The 22114-nt window shown below is 36.4% G+C and overlaps 1 protein-coding gene across 1 annotated transcript in view; it reads left to right on the top strand.

Annotated features, from left to right (window-relative positions):
- Positions 1 to 7088, top strand: part of ZPBP (zona pellucida binding protein) — a 172569-nt gene extending 165481 nt beyond the window's left edge. Inside the window, exon 8 of the mRNA XM_037493318.2 lies at positions 6896 to 7088. Coding sequence (XP_037349215.1) covers positions 6896 to 6990 — 95 coding nt within the window. The 3' untranslated portion in view covers positions 6991 to 7088. The remainder of the gene's footprint in view (positions 1 to 6895) is intronic.
- The last annotated feature ends 15026 nt before the right edge of the window (positions 7089 to 22114 follow it).

Genomic DNA, 22114 nt, shown 5'->3' with positions numbered 1-22114 from the left:
GCATTGCTAAAAGTTTGACCAGTATTTCTCTAGGCCTCAAATATCCTTTCAATGTAGGACTATCCTACTTCTGCTATAAAGCTAGTTGAATCCCAATAATCTTAGGAAGCTTGTATGTGTTCATAAAGATACCAAATGAAAAATTAGAATTTGAACACAAGTTTGATTCACTCCAGAACGCCTGTTGTTTCATTGCCCTTTTGTCCTATGCATAATCACCTATTGGAGATAGTTTTGTTTTTCAGTTTTGAGATATAATTAACAAAATTCTGTATACATAGTGATGAGTTGATATTTGTATACATTGTGAAAGGATTTCTCCCATCTAGTTAGCTAGCACTTCCATCATTTTCCATATTAAATCTTTTATTTTATTTCGGTGAGAACTCTATTTTGGGTATTAACTTTCATTTATAAGATAAATACAGTCTAACATGAAAATTATAGCTGGGGGGAACTACATTATTACTGGAATTTGTTGAAAATAGAATGTGATCAAAATGATCTTGAATTTTGTCAATTACTTTTTTTTTTTGCATCGGTTGAGATCATATGTATATTTTCTTCCATCATTCTCTTAATGTAATATATTACATTGATTTTCATATATTTAACTATCCTTTCATTGTAGGAGTATATCATAAGTGGTCATGGTGCATAATCCTTTTAGCATACTGTTAAATTGGTTTAGTATTTTGTGGAAGATTTTCCCATCAATATTAATGAGATATTGGCCCATACATGTTTTCCAATTATCATCCTCATTATCTGGTTTTGTTATAGGGTAATTCTTGTCTCATAGAACATGTTTGGATGTTTTCCATCTTCTTCAATTATTTTGGAAGAAAGTAAGGATTGGAATTATTTTTTAATGGTTTGTATAATTCATCTGTGAAAATCTGCTTCTGGCTTTTTATTGAAAGATTTTTGTTTTCTTATTTTTAGAAAAATTTTAATTGTAATACATAATATAAAATCAACTATAGATATCTTAAGCATTTTTTTTTTAGTATACATATCAGTACTCTTAACCTTTACATTGTGGTACAACAGGATAGCTAGACCTGTTTCATAAACAAAGCTCTAAATCATGGAGCAACTTCCCATTTCCCTCTCCCCCTAGCCCCTGACAACCACAATTCTCTGTGTTTCTATAGAGAGTTTTATTACTCTAAATACTTCTTGTTAAGTGGAATCATATTTGTCATTTTATGACTGGCTTGTTCCACTTACATACATTCTCAAGGTTCATCCATATTGCAGAATGTAATAGGATTTCCTACCTTCTAAAAATTGAATAAACATTGCATTTTATGTATGTGCCACATTTTCTTTAACCATTCGCCCACCATTGGACAGTTGGGTTGATTACACCTCTGCGCTGTGGTGAATAATGCTACTATGAATATGGGTGTGCAGATATTCCTCCATGTCCTGCTTTCCATTTTTTTACATATGTAGTCAGAAGTAGGGTTGCTAGAGTGTATGGTAATTCTATTTTGAATGTGTTGAGACAACTTCATACTATTTTTCATAGCATTTGCACCATTTACATTCCAACAAATGTGCAATATTTCCAGTTTGCCCAAATGTTCATCAACATGTGTTCATACCTTTTTTCTTTTTGATAGTGTTCATCCTAGTAGGTTTGGAGTGATATTTAGTGAAGTTTTTTTTTTTTTTTAAAGATTTATTTATTTATTTTTATATAAGAACTGGGGTACAGGCCAGATTCGTGGGATGGTGAGAAGATTCACCAGAGACAGAGCAGGGAGCAGAACAGGCAGACTGACGAAATACACTGCTGAGGGGAGCAGCGGGAGAAACAGGAGAGGTCTGCCTGGCCATGTGGGACCCTCGCTGGCTGCCCACGATCGAACTGGTGCTGCAGAGGCTGCGGACAGCTTCACAGTGCGGCACTAAACCGCCTGCGCCACCAGGGGAGGCCCTATTTAGTGAAGTTTTGATTTATATTTCTCAATTAGTAATATAAAAAAGATCATGCGTTTGGTCCTATGTGATTTTTTCTGATTCCTATATAATGTTAGTTTTTAAGATACTTCAGTTTTCATTTTGTGAATATTTTAAATATGGTTAAAATTTTCAAATATATTTAAAATATTTTAATTTCCTTTAAAATCTCACACTGCTTCTTTGATGGGCTATAGGTGTTCCATTGCATTCTTCAATCACCAATTTCTTGCCCCATGCATCTGTAGTTTTCAGGAATAACCTGTTTCCCCTAGCCTGAAAGTTGAACCCCTCTGAAATCTGACACAGAAACCAATCCTTTAGGTGGCCATCAGACAATTGCAAATATTGTCAATCTTCTCTGTTCTTTGATTTTTGGGATAGATGCAAGCATTGACTTGTGGGATAGATACAAGCATTGAAATCACGTGCTTCCCTCAAAGCACATGACTGCATAGAAGGACTGGAACAGGAAGAGTTAAAATGCTATATGTTTCCTACCATTTTGAACATGACTTTCCTAATTGTACATCTGTAGGGTAAGGAAAAATGTCAGGCTTTTCTACCCTCCCGCCATCAGGATAGATGATGGAGCCTTGCGGTCCTGAATGCATGCCTGATGGCGGGCACCTGCAGTAGGGTGTGGGCATAGGTAGATGGGATTCACCTGGGCTGAGACTGGGCTTTTAAGGGTGGCGTCACGGGGACGCCAGAAGAAGCTGAAAGAGAAGCCGAGCAGAAGCCGAGAGAAGGCTGGAGAGTCCACAGAGTGAAGACCTGCTGGGGGCTGGGAGGCCTGCCATATGTCTGGTGAACCCCAATAAAAGACCTGCAAAACCCCTGAGGACTCTGACTCCTCCTTTACCCTGTCTGCATGGGATCAGAAAACCTGCACTGTGTCCTGTTCCTGACCTTATAATTGGCGTAAGTCGGCAAGATGATCCATGCAGACAGGTATGGAGCCCTCCGAAGACCTGGAGGGACTGGTGGACAAGGTCCGGGAGCTACAGAATAAGACCACACCTGGAGGAGGAGATGCCCGAGAGGACCAGCCAGTGACCCCTGAGGCAGCAGAATCGTCCGTGAAGAGAGGACCACGATTTGGAGCTCGCCAGTGCTGATGCAGGGAGAAGCCAACGGACTTGGACTGATGGACTCGGACTGATGAACTTGGACTGACAATCCTGCCAGAAGTTGGAGGACCTTGGCAGGTTATGGTTTTTTTGGTTTTTTTTTTTTTGAGAATCTGGGGGTGGTCAAAAGCAGCCTGTATATGCCCAGCAGCTAGGTGGAGGAGAAAAGCCAACTGAGAAGGCAAAAGCTGGTACTAATGCTAAGTTTGGGAAGCCTTGAGTGGCTGTTAAGCAACCTGAGTATGCTGAAGACCTGTGAGTCTAGTAAAATCACCTGTGGGTGATGCCCTGCTCGTTGTCGAGTGAGGGTGAGGAGCTGAGGAACCCGTCCTTGGGGGATGGGTGGGGAACGTGGCTTGGGGTGGAGCCCAAGCCGCATGTAGAGTTTGGATCCCCGACCCATGTGCTTGTGCAGTGGGTTGGCCTGAGTGCAGGGGTCTGTGAGTCACATTGGTGGCTATGAAAGCCGAATGTTGGAGCGACTGCAGAAACTACAGAAACCCTGAGGGTTGGCGATTACCCCCAACAGAATGGAATTGCCAATCCCAGAGTGAGTGCATCCTGGGGGTGGATGTTGTGTGTGGCTTGTAGCCGAGACTACAGCCAGAGAAGGCCTGACGGCTCCTGGCGTGTTACAGTAGATGCCGTGAGTGGTTCCCCTCCCTCGTATGAGCAGTGCCTTCGGCAGCAGATTTTGTGGCTCATCTGCTGGTACCAATAATTGTCTTTTGCACTAGGTTGGGGCCCTGCCTGGACTTATTTGTGTTCTGTTGTATTTTGTTGTTATATTGTGATGTATTTGCTTTTGTGGGCCATGGCTGCACTGTTTATGTTTGCTAAGAAAATTGTATATATGAAGACTATATGGCAGAAAACCCTGAGGGGGTGGACTGTAGGGTAAGGAAAAATGTCAGGCTTTTCTGCCCTCCCGCCATCAGGATAGATGATGGAGACTTGCGGTCCTGAATGCATGCCTGATGGCGGGCACCTGGAATAGGGTGTGGGCATAGGTAGACGGGATTCACCTGGGCTGAGACTGGGCTTTTAAGGGCGGCGTCACGGGGACGCCAGAAGAAGCCAAAAGAGAAGCCGAGCGAGAAGCAAGAGAAGCAGAAGCTGAGAGAAGGCTGGAGAGCCCACAGAGTGAAGACCTGCTGGGGGCTGGGAGGCCTGCCAACCTCCTGGCCCCCCAGTACCCCTGCATGCCATATGCCTGGTGAACCCCAATAAAAGACCTGCAAAACCCCTGGGGGCTCCAGAACTCCTCCTTTACCCGGTCTGCATGGGATCCTAGAAAACCTGCTCAGTGGCCATTCCTGCTCCCTATAACATCCTTTTGGTTGCTGTAAATCTTTAATTTCTGAGTTCCTGTAAGATTATTATTGCTTTAACATTCTATAAGGGATGGAGATGGGAGGGTGCGACCAGAGCTTCATCTTGCTGAAGTTACTTTCAAAGTTACTGTCAAAGTTGCAGTTTGATGCTTGTTTGTATTTCCCAGAGTTTTGAGCTCTTTCTTGTTGGAATAATGAAAGTGATATTAGTTGAATATAGATTTTTTTCTTTTGTGCCTATTAATTTTTGTCCTTTTCTCATTGATTTATATGAATTGCTTATGGATTCTGAATAATATCCCTTTATAGTTCCTATAACTGCAGCTCTTTACCAGTGTTGTTACTTTACTATTGCAATTTTTTAAGTTTTTTTAATTTTGTTTTCTATTATAGTTATTTATTTTCCCTCTTTTAAAAAAAATTCCATATCCAAAATTTGTGAAATATTTTTCTTTTATTTACTTCAGTTTCTTTTTTTTTATAATTTGTTAGTGATCAATCATCAATGCTTCTTTTTTTATTGCAATAAACTTGATTTAATCAGACTGCTCTCAGAACTAGCTGAGGGCCTCCCTGGTGGTACAGCAGTTAAAGATACAATGCTATCAAGCTATCACCAGCCACTGCAACCTAAGCTTAATCCCAAGCCAGGGAGCTAACCCACATGGCGCAGCAGACCTTTCCTGTCTCACCTGCTTTTCCCCTCAGTAGTGTATTTCAGTAGATCCACCTGTTCTACTCCCCACTCTGTCTCTGGTGAATTCACTCACCCCCTCTATCTCTGGCCTATACCTCAGTTCTTGTATGCATAAATAAATAAATCTTTAAAAAATAAATGTCACTGGGAGGTGTTCTACTCAGTGAGACTCAAACCTGGAAGATTACTGTCTTTAAACCTTAAATTTAAATAACAATTTAGCATTTCCCTTAATTCAGCTTAAAACTTTTTAGGATCTTCCCATCAAAGAGTTTTAGACGTAAGGACTCTGTGGTATTATATATTGTGTTATGAAGGTTTGTTAGAATCTAAGAATAGTTGTTAGAACTTCATATGACCACATACATTAGAGAAACATTATATAGGATTATTAGCTTTTATCACATGCACTCTTATTACTGTAGCAAATTAGCAAATAATTCTAACTTGTATAGCCAGTTTTTTTTTCATCTTAAGTGTTGCTCCCCAATGAAATATATATTAAAACATGAAGAACTCATGAAACCTAGAATGTAAAATACTTGTACTGAGTATTTTCAATTTGAAAAAAATATTTTTAAAAGTATGATATGAAATTAAATAATAAAATATGGCCCAGATCCAACAATGCTATATGTTATTAAATCATGGTGCTAGAAAAAGTCTTTGATGTCCCATCATAGTTATGCCTTCAGTGTGCTGTTAACATCTTTGTGTACTTAACTGACTACATCTGCAACAGGGAAAGCAGGAGTAATGTAATCACGATCCCATTCCAACTGGAGGACTTGTTGACAGCACCTGACCTCCATGACCCCACCCCAAAGAAGTGGTTAGAGGCAGCAGTCCCCACAGTGCATAGGGTATATTGCATATATATTAAAATCCTATGATAGTCTTGTTGCTTTTTTCATCTTGGTCATCTAATTTCAACCCTTACAGTATAATATGAAGTCGGTTGTTACTATACTTGTTTTACCAATGAGGAAACGAACTAAGACTGTATGTGAGGGGGACATTCTATGCTGTCAAATGCTAACAATATTGTAAAACAAAGGTACTTCAATAAAAAACAAACAAAAACTTAAAGTTTAACTTTACCCAGAATCCCAGAAATAACCAATGGCAGAGATGATATTTGAACTTGGCTTCTTCCTACACTTCTTTACATTTTGTCTTGCAGAGATAGCTCTGGCAAACATATTCATGATATACATTATCCTTAGGAATCATCAAACTGAGTACACATAGTCTTAAGTTATTCTTTTCCAAAATCACACATTTAGCAATTACAGACTTGAAATCAGTTCATTACTGACAAACTGCTTGTTCTTCCCTTATTTGCAGCTGTCTTTTTTTGGAGTAGTCAAACTTATAGAAATACATAGTAGAATAATGACTAACTGGGGTTAATGATGAGGTTGTGGGGATATGTTCAATGGATATAGAGCTGCAGTTTTTTTCCACATGAAAATGTTCTGGAAATTAGTTATGTATCAATATCTGTATACAACACTACTGAACTATAAACTTAAGAAATGGTTGTGATGGTAAGTTTTAGGTTATATGTATTTTACCATAATTAAAATGTACTGGATGTTGATTTATAAGTCTATACCTGAAACAGAATGTTACTTTATAAAAATAATTATAAAAAAAATCTCCCATGAAATCTTCACCTCTGTGAATATAATCTCCATGTAAGTTAAAATGTGGCACTTTAGGATACTAGTACTTATTAACTTATTCTTTATTCACAGTGATCTGCAGCCCTGGATCTTATAACCCCCGTGATGGAGTTCACTGCCTTCAATGCAATAGCAGCCTGGTGTTTGGAGCAAAAGCGTGTTTATAGGCCATTATTTTGAGGTCTTCTGTGGTTTATTGACACAAAAAAAATAGCTTTGAAATATTAATATATAATAAATCACTACATTAAATATATTTGATTTTACAAAAAAAAAATGGTGTCATCACTTTAATTGAAACACTATATCCAAAATTCTTTATAAAGGGAACATCCAGTAATCTTTATCCATTAATGCCAGACCTAGAGTGACTCCAAAGTATCTCTCAGATCACTGATTTTTAAAAATGATTTCAAACATTAAAATGGATTAGTCCAGAAGATTTTTCAAAAGTAGCCCATTCTATCATTATAATGTTGACAAAATGCATGCAACCACATTCCTTCCATAGTCATTTTAATTGCAGATTATTTTGTTTAGCTTTATGGGTTTTTAGTTTGACCTTTCATAGTTCAAAGTCTCTTTTTTAAAAAGGCCTCTATATATATAGTGTTTTTTAGTCTCTATAGAGTAAGGTGTAGCCCCAACCACTTCAGGAGTTTTTAATATAATTCAATGTGACTTTCTTAAGCTTTTCGGTTTAACATTCCCTAAGTTACCTTTTTAGACATTTTGGAATGGAGTAATCATGTGCCAAAATTAACATTTGAAATTTCACAATGTGGAGAGAATGAAAAATTAAGCCATTTCTTTCTCTGACAGCACCCTAAGGGAAAAGAATAAAATAATCATTACAACTTTTATTTCATATCAAGACTACAGGATTATATGACAAGTACTTTTACCACTGCCACCTAATACCCTCTCTCAATGGAATGCTATATTTGAATATGAAGAATTTTCAAAATTTAAGGATTTAAAAACTAGGGAAGTGCATGAGTAACTTACAAAATTAATACTTTCTCAGTTTTCTAATTACTATTTGTTTATACTCTTGGACTTGCCTTGTTTTGCTATTTATATTTGCTAAAGACGTGTAATTGACAACCTACACAGGTTAGATCTAGGCACAACTGTGCAACACATTGATAGGAAAAAAGTGTATTTGTATGTAGAATAGAATCTTTTATCCTCTTATCTAGTGGACAGGTATAACCTTTGAATCTAACACAGATACACACGGACAAGAAACATCTCTTTAGCTCTAGTTATGTGTCTCTTACAATCCCTATGTTCTCTCATACTCATGATGTAATTACTTTCATGTGGTTTTTAAGTTTTATAAGAGCCTTATTTCTACTAGTTAATAACATATTTGCTGTTGTAATGTTTTGGTGAGTTATTGTTCTCCTAGCACATGTTTTCTGTAGCTGGGAAAAGACGAACCAAGTTTCCATCTCAAATAGTAGTACAATCTTCTAAAATATTTCAGATTTCTTAATTATATAAGAATAATTTGAATAATTAATTTTCCTTGTTTTTCCCTATGTTTGGATCACTTTTTTCCTATTATTTAAAAATACTGGGGAATTTCACTTATAACTTTTCTGAAGCATGAACAGTATCAGTTTAACAGCTAATCAGCTTAGGAAAGCAGAGAGATTTATATAAGTTGGTGAAAGGTAGTGAAATCCAAATCTAATCATGAAGATGAGTGATCTTTGATAAGAGTAGAAAAACAGGAGAGTGATTAGTGTCAGCTAATGGAATTTTAGCATATGAAAGCAGACTGAATGTAAGATCACATAGATTTCAGAGGCAAAGGTACAAACGATATTAAAATCAAGCAATGAGAACAATTTGTAGAAATTGGAGGAGATAACAAATACGGAAAAGAGAAGTATTACTTTTTGGATCCCCCAATGAAATGTTCTTTGTCCTATTTTATTATTTTTATTTTAATTGAATGTGTGTTTATTCACTCCAAGTTAGATATTCTTAGCTTCCTCGTTGTCTTCATAGCACATTGTTTTGTGCCTCATTTTTTAAATTATTAAGCTTCTGTGACTATAATTCAATATGATAAAATTTGTTTTGTTAACAGATGGAAATGTTGAAACATGGAAAAGTTGAAAGTTGCTTAAAATGATGACAATAAGTATAAAAATTATAAACTAATCCCTAAGATGGATCATTATCATAAGGCAATTCCAAGTGTTTATTATTTTTGTATCAAAATAATATATTTTATATACTGTCTTAATTTTAATAAAACATTATTTAAAAACTACATGATATAGTGGTTACATCCACTTGTGAGTTTCGAGCACACATATGGTTCCCATTTCGTATTTTACTAATTGGATGTTTCTCTCATTATAAGTGTGCACATATGTATTCATTTGGCAGTATATAAAATGAGCCTTAACAAGTTGGGGGGGCAGGGAAAGGAGGGCTTGGGGTGAAAATAGGGGGGGTGCAATTGTATGGGGAATATAAAAATTAAAAAAATATTAAAAAAATAAAGGCATGCATTAAGAAAAACAGAAAATAAAGGAAACTAGGGCCTCCCTGGTGACACAAGGGGTTAAGCATAGCACTGTGAAGCTATCCCCAGCCTCTGCAGCAGGAGTTTGATCCCTGCAGGCCAGGAAGTGACCTACATGGCCCAGCAGACCTCTCCTATCTCGCCCGCTGCTTCCCCCAGCAGTGTATTTCAGTCTGTCTGCCTGTTCTGCTCCCTGCTCTGTCTCTGGTGAATCCTCTCACCTCCCCCCACACACACACAAACCTCTGGCCTGTACCCCAGTTCTTGTATGCATACATAAAATGAATCTTTAAAAAAAAAAAAGCAATACACTGGGCCAATGTCTTTATTGTATACTTATCATCCCTTTAGTCTATACTGATACATACTCTTCACATTAATAAACTAGTACATGTAATATTCTATTCACTCTCTCATGTAGTGCAGCCTCAAACTCTCACCCAATTGCTGCATGCAAGCTGAAGTTGAAAATAATGGGTTATATGTAAAAGGTCGAGGGTCCCTATGCTCTGTAGACCATTTTTCTGCCTCCAGCAAAGTGGAGAGGGAAGACACCTTATTTGAAATAGCCACATAGAAAAGGGAAAATCCAGAAAAACACCCTCGTCACTGATCTACATAAACAAGACATAGTGAGATCTTCATGCTATCAAATTGGTGCAAGTTCTTTGATCAGTCCCCGATTCTACTTCTTTTCCGTTATATTCCACTTTCTGAAACTACTATAGTTTCATCTCATTCTCTGTTAGAAGTCAGAGGCCACATTGGGTTATCCAAGGAGCAGTACAGTGGGTTGGGTTGTGTCATCAAGTTAAAACATGGTGACAAAAGATGTAGAGGTACTGTAAGAGCTTCAGTTTCTTATTCTCTTCTGCTTAGCGTTATCTTGCTCCCTGAATTCTGCCTCGCAGAACCACTATAGCCTTAGCCATGCCACCTGCTTCTTGATGTACAGAAGATGAGCTTATCCAGAGGTCTGTTTCTACATTTTTGTCTTTTTATTGATATAAAGACAAGATGAACATGATTGCCAGTGGCAATTCATGGCTTTCAGTGGCAGAACATTTAAAGTATCACCTGTTATTATCTGGAGTCAAGTGCCTGTAGAATAATAGGCTTGGCATCCAAGCAAATGGTGAATTGATACATTTTAATGAAGACACTGAAATACAAGGACAGTTAACTTGGTTACTTCAGTTGTACTTTGTGAAAAGTGAGTTCAGGCTTATGATTGGCATTAAATAGCTCTTACCTCCTGTGACAACAAAAACATATCAGAAACTGAAGTAATAAATGCATGTTATTTTGGATCACTATATTTATGGTAATTTATTGCACAATAATAGAAAACACAACTGACACACATAGCACCAGATCCTGAGTGTACTCAGAGTGCAGGAATTGTAATGTTGAACTGGATTTAATGAGATGCATGTAATTACCAGAGAAATATTTAGGTTCAGTGTGTATAATGTGAACAGCTGGGAAAAGCACTAATAGTTTCTCATCTGAGTGACTGAAATCTGAACCCAAGGGTAGATTACACTGAGAAGTTGATAAGCCTGGAATTATTTAGTATACTAAGTAAGATATATAAGGGTAAGTGAGACTGTGATACTTAATGAGTTTTTTATGTAATATCTGCTCTCCCATCTTCTATTTTCGGTCCTTGATATATCTACAGGACACTCCAAACCCTGTTTTGAGGGAGTTCTTAGTGAAGGAAGTGCTGGCATTCTTGAATGCTTCTGTAATCACACTTCTTTTGTGAGCTGATAATGAAAGTTGAGATGCTGTCATTGAAATGGACCACACAAATTTAATAGGGATGATGGCTCTAGCAGTGATAGCAAGAGGAGGTCAAAGATAGGGCATTAGGGCTGAAGGAGTAATAGGAATGATTTGATCACAGACGTCCCAATCATAGGCAAATTCCTCACGGGGTCCTTAAGACTGACGAGATGGCAATCCAGTCCACCACAGTATTAGAATTTGGGTTTATTGAAACTGTGGACCTATTTCAAAGAAGCCTGAGTTAGATGTAACTACTTAAATAATTTTTAGAATTGAATCAATTCAGAGACCCAGAGGTGTTTTTACCTTGAACAAGTGGGGTAGAGGTAGTTCTTCTTGAAGAACCCACTACACTATGCTGCAGATCTTTCTAGCCTTTCCCACAGGGGCTCCACTGTCATTTGCTAGGATAACTGCATAATAGAGAAGAAAAATAGTAAATATTTTTGAGATTACAGGACTGGCTCTCAACCACTGTTACTCATGGAAACTGAAAATGCCACTTTGGTCATGGTAAGGGCTAATAAAGGAAGTTAGGATCAGGTTCATTTCACAGTGAGCTGGATAGGTCCCCTGACCATTGTACGGTGATTTTTTTTTTTTTTTTTACTCCTGGAATGTATAGTTGAATAACTCCTGGAAAACCCATCTCACTGGCTCCATGAACTATGGGAGTTATGGTGATTATTATAAGAAGATCTAGAAGTTCCTAGAATTGTCCCCCCCTACCAAAATAATAAGCCAAAAACAATATTGCATATCTGAAGGTATTGCACAGATTTTATATATATATATAGAGAGAGAGAGAGAGAAAGAAAGTTTGGTTCTAGCTAATATACACACAAATATATAATATACATGTGTATACACACATATATACATATATACATATTTGTATATATACATGCATGCATATATGTATATATACATATTTGTTTCTTTACATATCCAATTTTCTTTGATAAACGGATGGAAATTTACCTCACATAAAATACATTCTCTTTATTATTATATTTTTCCTAAGAAGGGATCCATTAGATACTATAGCTTTTGAGTTTTATGACATTTCTGAATTTTTGTGAGGCAATATTGGTTTACAGTATTGTTGGTATCTTGGAAGTATAGGGTCTCTTCCTTCAGGCATGGTTACTAAGTGTACCAGTGACCAAGGCACTCATCAGCCAGCAGCACAGTCCATAGTGCTCCCTCACCTCTTTGTTCTCACCCATCTCCCACGCATCTCCATGTGGGTGCTTCAACTATAATCAGCTTCCAAAACTTAGTTTTTCAACTTGTTTTATCTGACCATTTGTTTGGTTTCTTTATATTTCACACATAAGTGACAGCATCTAGTATTTATCTTTCACCTTCTGGCATTTCATTTAGCGTAGTCTCTTCCTCTTCCAGCTCCATCCCTGTTGCCTCAAGTTTATCTTTTCTGGTCACTGAATAATAATCCATTGTGCATATATGCCACATCTGTTTGGGGGCACATAGATTGTTTCTATATCTTGGCTATTGTAGATAATGCTGCAATAAAAATAGGAGTGCAGGTTTCCTTCTGAATTACTGCTTTTGTGTTCTTTGAGCAGATACCTAGGAGTAGAGTTGCTGGGTTGTATGAGAAATATACTTTTATTCTTTTGAGGAGACCCCACACTTCTTTCCATAGTGCTGGACCAGTCTACATTTTCACCAACAGTCGGGGAGGGTTCTTTTTTCTCCACACCCTTACCAGCACTTGTTTTTGGTTTATTAACATGGACATTTCTCACAAGTATGAGGTGATATCTTATTGTGGTCTTGATTTGCATTTCCCTGAGATAAGTAATGATGAATTTTTTTTTTTCTTCTGCCTGTTGGCCCTCTTTATATATTCTTTGGAGAAATGCATATTTATCTCCTCTGCTCAAATTTGGTTGGACTATTTTTTCTTTGTTGAATTTTATGAGTTCTTTGTAGATCTTTGATACCAGCACCTTAAATGTTGCACAAATATTCTCTCCGATTCCTGATGTCTCTTCATTTTGTTTACATACTGTTTTGCTGTGCAGAAGCTTTTTAGTTCAATATGCTTCCAATTTATTCTTTTTAATTTTCATTTCTGCTGGGGATAAATCTGCAAAGATATCTCTGAAACTTAGGTCATGGAGTAATTTGCTTATGTTTTCTTCCATGTGTTTTATGGTCTCAGCTCTTACATCAAATTATTTTCTCTATTTTGAGTTTATTTTCATTTATGGTATGAGACAGTAATGTAGTTTCATGCTTTTGCATGTGGCAGTCCAACTTTACCAACACTATTTATTCAAGAGGCATTCCTTGTTCCAGTGTTCTTAGGAACTTAGTCAAAGTTTAGTTGTCTATAGATAGCCATTCATTTCTGGGTTCTTAATTATAGTCCATTCGTATGTGTGTTTGTTTTTGTTCCAGTACCATGCTGTTTTAGTAATTATGGCTTTTTTGTGTAGCTTAAAATCAAATACCACAATTCACCCTCACCCTTGGTTTTCTTTCTAGTTTGTGTTTATTAGTCTGCATTGTGCTTAGACATTCCAAACACTGATGAATTCCCACAACCCCATCCATCTTACAGAAAAATGATTGATTTTCAAATGCTGGGCCAAATTTGTGTCCCTGGTATGAGCCCCACTTGACAATGGTGTATGAATCTTTTAATGAAATGTTAGATTTGGTTTGCTAAGATTTTATTGAGGAATTTTGCATCTGTGTTCATAAGTTCTGTTGTTTTGTTCTTTAAGTTCTGCAAGCTTTTGTCATCGTTGGCATTTATCTCGAGGTATTTTTTTAATTCTTCTTTAAATGCCTCATTAACCTAGTGGACATGGCTGCTCCCCACCCACTGGTCCAGGTTCTTACTATCAGAGTGGGCAGCTACTGGAGCATTGTGTGATCTCATGAAAACAGGAATGGCTTTGACTCTTCCCCTGGTAGCGATCTGGGTTCTATTTCAACCTTCCCATTTTGGTTCTGTATCCAAATCAATCACTTCTTTTACATTATCTGCCTGATTATCATGTAAAATTATTTGTACTTTCATGTGTAAATATGTACTAATGAAAAAGTCCATTATGTTCCTTTTAAAAACATTTCCTTTTTTGGCTTAAATAAAGGACACTTGATTCTCACTTCAGTGTTGCTATTTGTTAAGATACACATTTTTTAAAACTATCAATTCATCATAATTACTCTACAACCTACAAAAGGACAGTGAGGGAATAATAATTGTTTATCAAGTCCCTTTACTGCTATGTTGCCTTGTTTAAAATGAGGACATTTTCTTGAACAGAAAATAGGGAGGCTGGAGCAGGTGGGTTGATCTGGCATTGACCTACCAATTTGTCACAGAAGAGACCCACTCACTCTTCCAGAGACCTTCACCACAAGGTGATTGTTTTGACTGGGCAGATTTTTTTTTTGTTTTGAGAAATTAACATGCACTTTGAAATCAATGATTTAACATTATGTAATAGGGGCAGCTTATTTCTATAATTAATTTAATTAATGAAACTGCAATGTGTGAAGAGTAAATAAAAACGCGATGATGGGCCTCCCCGGTGGCGCAGCGGTTGAGCGCTGGGTTGCGAAGCTGCCCGCAGCCTCTGCGGCGCCGGTTCGATTCCCGGCTGCTCCCCGGCCACCAGAGGAGGGTCCCACATGGCGCGCAGACCTCTCCTGCCGCCCGCTGCTCCCCTCAGCAGTGTACTTCGGTCCTTCTGCCTGCTCTGCTCCCCGCTCTGGCTCTGGTGAATTCTCTCACCCTCCCGCGCTTCTGACTGTACCCAGTGCATGTATAAACAAAAACAAATAAACAAACAAATAAATAAATAAAACATGCCTCTATAAAAAAAAAAAAATAAAAAAATAAAAACGCGATGCAAAGTATTTTCCAGAGTATAATTAGAGCATGAAGTTACTTAGTTTTATTTTTTAGTCATTGCTTCCATTCAGTCACAAGCTAACATGTATCTAAAGTAAAAAGAATTTTTTTTTAATTTATAAATGGTGATACTGATGTAAATTGATGATTTTAATGCAAAGGTTCAAAATGGCATATGATGCCACCTGTTTTTTTTGTTTCTTTTTTGTGGACTTCTGTACAGGTAATAGGCAAAGAGCTCCATGGGCCCCAGGGCCATAGAGTTCTTAGTCATCCAAGATAAGCCATACCTGACACATTGAATATGATCAATATATGTCTGTAAAATGAAATAAACGATTGAATAAGGTGAGAAACTGTTCTTCTGGAGAATACTTAGTACAGGTATGACTATTATTTTTTGCCCTGATTATGCCCCATGCAGGGCAGTGGAACCAGATAGAACAGAGGTTCTGTCACTGAAACTTGTACAAGTTACCTACCATGTACTAATATCCTTATCAATAAAGAAGAGCTGATAAAAGGAAGAAATCAGGAAGGAAGTTGACATGCCTATTTGTATATAGTAGGCCTGCATTAAATGGCAGTTAAATTGCTTAATTTCAATAAGAGTTATACTATTTTTCATGCTTTTTTTATAAATTTCAGTGCAAGGACCATTTACACACAATGACATGAAAGACATTATTGATGCTTTTATCCTATTTTAAGCATATGCTTAGATATAAGGTGGTTAGAAGTCAAAATGCATGGCCAACATTTATCTAGACTAAGGTGGTCACAATGTTTCTGTGAATGGCTACCTTTTATTTTCATAAGTGTTAGAGTGACATGGCAATTAGGGATGTTTTGCTGTTATTCCCTGTTTGTGAGGAATAGAGTAGAACAGCAGTTTGGGCATTCCAGTTTATTTTCTAGAGGTCCTGATCTAAATGCAAATTATATATTATAACTTCAACCTCCAGGCTCTGGAATAGAGTAGAGGTAGTTCTTAATTCAACCCTATCATTCACTAGACTGAAAGGAGTCAATTTCTGAGCTTCCCTAAGCCTACACTGATTTTCTGTGAAACAGGAGATAATGTTACCCACAATCAAGGGGAAGTCGTGAAGGTAAATTAAGATAAAATGTGAAAACACCTAGAGCAGTCCTTGACTTATACTTCTGTTGATTCTCTAATAGGGGAATTTTTTAAAAGATTTATTTATGCATACAAGAGCTGGGGTACAGGCCAGAGGTGTGGGGGGGGGGAAGAGGATTCACCAGAGACAGAGTGGAGAACAGACTGACTGAAATACACTGCTGAGAGGAGCAGAGGCAAGATAGGAGAGGTCTGCTGCACCAAGTGAGTTGCTCCCTGGCTGGCCAGGATAGAACTTGTGCTGCAGAGGCTGCGGGTTGTTTCATAGTGCTGTGCTTAACCCCTTGCGCCACCAGGGAGGCCCGGAATTTTTTTAAATTATGAAATAAACTGTTATATATATAGAACTTTAGAGGAAGACATTAATTATTGGATATTTCACTTTTTTCATTTTAATTGTAAAAAATACATGCTTAGGAAGGGAATAATCTCTGAAATCAAATGGAAATAAAAGTAGAATTGGACTCATTTCATAATGTGAACAAAATAAAGGAATGGTAAAATGCATATCCTATAAAGTATATTTGAAAACTATTCTGCCTAAAATTTGAATTCCACCAATTTTTAAAAATAGGGACTTAATCTTTAAAACAGTATGAAAAATTAAATTGAGAAATATTTATATTTCCTGAAGTCTAATTGTAAACTAAGCTGGCAGTATTTACAATTGTTTTTAGTCATTAAACTGTTGACAATAATATACTGATGATATAGTAACACATCTGGTGTATCCTTTCATTACTTTTGATAATTCTGTTCTTATATAATGTGTAAGTCACAGATTTTATGTATATCTCTGAACTTAACAGGAAGGAGTTAAACAGTATTCACTTCCTGGACTATAAACTATGTACCAAGTACTTAGAAAACATTTTCTTGTAAATTTGAATAATGTTATTGAAATTTTGTGTTAGCAGTCCCAGAAAGAATGTCAGTGTCATTTAATGTTCAATGGGATTTATTTCTTAAAGAATTAGGCATTGGGCTCAATTTCTACATTTTTTTCTGTTAAAAAGTAGGGTAGGTACTTTGCAAAATACGATACAAAATTTGACATTGGTAAACTAAGACAATGAATACTTTTTAATACTTTTCAAACATGTTACAGAAACTTGTCTTTCTGCACAGATGATTTAGTTCATTGTACATAGCCATTGAGGGTTTAACTATGCTATATGTAAAGATTAAATGGAAATAAGCAAATAGACAAATAGCTATTCTGTAAACTTATTTTATAATCTTAAGTATCAATATCTCCTCAATATAAGAAAATATTTTCAATATCAGAAATTTTATAACAAAAGTCATTTATTTCCTGAATAGCTAAAATATAGCCAATAACTATAATGGCTGTTCACTGCTCTTTGCAACAGTGGATATCTGTTATGTCCTAGGTGGTTAATTGTACCTTGGACATCTGAAGTTTGCAAGTCCACTGAGAAACCAAAGGACAATGGGGCAGGTATACAGTAATGGGAAGGGCACTCTGAATTGCTCTTTAAGGTATGCTTTGGCCTTACAAGGATTATAAATAACTCTGAATCTGTGTTTTGAATATAATTCAGCAAGTCTTTAACATAAAGTTATTGGATATTTTTGGGATTAAATGTTCTGTAGCCTTAATTATAGTAAATAATACCACACATAAAATTATAATGCAAAATATTATATGATTCCTAACTCTTGTACTAGAATAAGATAGGAAATGAATAGTGTGGTAGGGGCATAGAGTGACAATCCAATTAGGATTAAAAGAGTCCTCTCATTAAGTAATGGCACTTGAGTTTGGTACTGATTGAATGGATAGCTCATATCCAATTTTCTGAAAAAGCAGGGAATTAGGAAGTAGATGCTATAGTTAAGAGTATAGTCTGAGGCAACCAAAGCCTAAAGTCCAAATGGCCAGCAGAAGACTCGGTCATGTTCGGCTGTGACATTATTGTGAAGGTAGCAGTCTTATCTATTTTCAATTCAGTTGAAAATTCAGTTGAAAACCAAATCTGTGTTTAGGAAACTAAAATAGTAGGTTGATTTTGTGGTAATAAATTAGCTCAGTTATGGGACAATGAGACCTGAACTTTGGAAGTGGCAGCTAGAATGTAAAATGCATGAACTATAAAATGTGTTGTTCCAGAATAAAATTAAATCTATTCAGGAAAAGTAACTGTATCAGTGATCCACAGATTCTACTAGTGGAGACAATAGAGTAGGAACGAACCGGCGCTCAACTGCTGCGCCACCAGGGGAGGCCCAGGTGGGTGGTTCTTTTAAAATCATTATATACAAATTATATTGGCCAAAGATGGGCCTTTGAAGTGTTACATTTGCTACATGCCCCCTCATGCCAATGGATGACATTGAGTCTTCATATTATATTACTTTAAAGGAAAACATCTGGTTTAAAAATTAGTAATAAGTTACTTGAGCTCTTGCTTATTAAAGTAAATGCGTAAATTGTTTTATATATATATATATATATTAAATTGACTCATGTATTTTTCTTTATGCTTAAATAATCTTTAATAAATAATTGTAATCTTTATGCTTTAATAAATAATTGTAATCAATGGGTACCTGTAGAGCAGGCATGTTTGAATAATAACTATTATGATTCTAAAACATCTGTACTTGAATTTGAAAACTGTGTTTTCAGTTCAGGGTCCAAACCATAATACTCTGTACTTATAATAATGGATGCAGTTTTCAATAATGCTTATTTGAAATAATATTTTTCATGTTTCACATAATGGATACATTGAAGAAAACATGTCACTACTCAAAACATGTCACTACTCAAAACATGTCACTACTTAAAGCAAAAAACTCTATCTGAATATGGTTGAATATACCTGAATTCCCTGAAATTTTTACTTTTTTAAACATTTGCACATATGACACTTAGGTTGGGGGGCAGTGATGAGGAGCGTTTCTTAGACATATTCCCAATATTGCAAATGTTAATGAATGAGAGTTTGTCCCCTCACTTGTTTTATTGCACCAAAGGAGATGAAGAAATTAAGTATATCAAAAGATCAAGAGGAAAACAATCAAATGTAAATTAATTTCAGGTATATAAACTGCTTGATGTTAAAGACACCCACACCTCTCCATCTGTGCTAACCACAGTACCACAGCGGGCCCTGGCACATAGCTGGGATGCATCTAACATGTGTTGCATGAAGGAATGAAATATAATGTTTGAAAATTTCCCAACACATCTGTGAAATGTAAATTACGATGGATCTGGACAAGAAGGAAAGATCATAAGGCTGTAAGAATGACTCTAACTGGAAAATATAAAATGTCAGACTAAATAATTTCTAGACTCATTCCATTGCTTATTTAAGTAGCTTCTTATATTCAAATATAAGTTGAATAACTTGGAACAAATTCATGTTATAAATTTTTAAGCATGATTTTGTTTTTAAAGCTTTAATAAATAATTGTAATCAATGGGTACCTGTAGAGCAGGCATGTTTGAATAATAACTATTATGATTCCAAAACATCTGTACTTGAATTTGAAAACTGTTTTCAGTTCAGGGTCCAAACCATAAAATTTGGAATCAGATAACATTGACTTATACATTCCTCTTTCATTGTTTGCGATCTTAGTAAAGTGTTCTATGAGAAAAGAGAAGAGGAAAATAAAACTTCAATCAGATATAGCCTTTTAGTTGTGATGATCTAAATTAATGACAGGAAATAAAGAAATTAATAAGTTTCTCTTGTATAAAACTACAAATTATATCATTCTATATTAAGAATATATAGGGTCATTAAACACAGTTCTATTCTGTTTGGTTTATGAATTGTTCTTATGTGGAAAGAGAAATGAGGCCTTGAAATCAGAGAGGAAGAGGAATTATTTCTAGTGTAAGATCAGTGGCTGAGCTTCAGCTGGGACAAAGATGAGTCACACTAGTTTAGAATGAGTGAAAGTCAGTTAACTTCTCCACGATACTGTGTTCACTCTGTCTACACAACAAAATACTAGGTTTCCTGAATTTCTTACTGCTTTCAAGGTAGTATTACAATTAGTTCAGAGCTCATACCCATCCTAGTAAGGATTACATCACCACAGGGAAACTATGGGCTACATGGACTGCATTTCTCTGACTGTAGCACTGTTAAAACTGACCCATGCAGGTTAGGGGAATTAGTTGGCAAAGACATGACTTGATATCACCTTGTCTCAAAAAAATCTACCCTGGATATTGGAGCTATAACCAGGGTCTAACAGTCTTTAATGCCAAAAGTTAAGTTATGGAAAGCTAATCACACCTGAGAAAAACTAACTAGTCAATACTTTCCCTGAGTATTTTCATGAAAATCTACATGTGAGGAGATAAAAATTAAATATAAGCAGGTGTAAACTTATTGGGGATTTAATTAGTGGTGTCTTTACATTCATTAAGGCCACATTCAACTTTTCAATGAAGACAAATGTTTCAATTTTTCTTTGTTCTTTTTCAGTCTCAAAGGATTGAATGCTTTCTTACATTGGGAATGAAGCTTTTGACATTGTGTGCATTTTCTCAGGAGCCTTTCTAAGCTCCTTTCACTGACTTCTAGTTTAGCTCCTACCACAATGCATTGTAATTTCTAGTTCATGATATGCAGAGATCAAATCATCATGTAGGCAAGAAGTGATGCATTATTCTTTGAGGAACAGTGAGAAGTAGGTAGTGTTCACAGTAAACTCCTGGTAGGAGATGGATCTTTTCACACACCACCCAGAGTGGGGGTTGAGGGAAACAGGGATGAGGCCGTTAGCAGTTAAAATGCTGGGCTTTTGAGGAGTTAAGCTACTGGGGCTTTGGCAGTTGAACTGCTGTGAGGAGGGGTGTTGGAAGAGAAGCCACCACTTGCCAGGTAGTTTTGGTTTGGATATCTGCGTTATGACAGACCTGTAAATCAATCTCTCTCTCTCCCTCCCACCCACTATATCTCACTCTCAGTGTAAATAGATCCTGTTTTTGTAGTTTTCTCAATGTGTCCACTTTTGGGTCACACCTGCAGTAATAAGTATGAGAGTTAGAGCCAACAGTGGGGTACTAGTCCCCTCCCCACATCCCTGGGTTTGCTATATTTCCCTTTCTTCTTGTCACGACTGTTTGCACTTGATAGGTGCTTAATTCAAAATTTTAGAATAAATATCAGGAAAGAAACATTAAATAGTGATTACAGTTTTTGTGTTGTTTTTGTTTTTTTTTTTTTTTACTTTTTAACTACTAAAACTCTACTTTTTTCAATCAATGTGTTAATGTGATTGATGGCCAATCAATGATTGATGGCCAATCAATGATTGATGTGATTGATGGCCAATCAATGATTGATGGCCAAGTGTTGATGTGATTGATAAAGGTAGAAATATTCTTTACTATCAGTCAGCAGGACTTGCAGTGACTTCTTCCCTGTGCAAATGAAGAGAAATGGAGTCAGTATGAAAATATGTATAAGGTATAGTGTGCATATGGCCGTTAGCATTAATATTTGTAATTGGAAAGGACTTTCCAATGCTTTCTCTGCTCTTGAAGTCATGTTTAAAAGAGAAAGTTATTCAAGTGAAAATGAAATACATGTATGTGATTATCTATGCCCCACAACATGGGAGCCTTGAATTAAAAGTGTATTTTGGTTATAGAGGTACACTCATTTCTCAAATGAGTGAGAATAGAGATGATAGAAAGAGTAAGTTTTTATCTGAAGAAACATATTTATGTGAATGAGACTGGAACTTCTAAGGATATCACTTAGTGGAACAGAATTAGTTAGTATTCCACTAGAGATCTATTATCGTATAGCCTGTTAAAGATGCACTGTCTCAAGATTTGAAGAACAGCAACCACAGACAATCCTGTGCGATGGAATCAGAACTGAAAAAGATCTGCAGGTACACACTGAG

Source organism: Talpa occidentalis, unplaced genomic scaffold (genome assembly GCF_014898055.3).
Source record: "Talpa occidentalis isolate TD23 unplaced genomic scaffold, MPIMG_talOcc4v2.1 talOcc4.10, whole genome shotgun sequence".
Taxonomy (NCBI): domain Eukaryota; kingdom Metazoa; phylum Chordata; class Mammalia; order Eulipotyphla; family Talpidae; genus Talpa; species Talpa occidentalis.
This window is presented reverse-complemented; position numbering and strand designations above follow the sequence as displayed.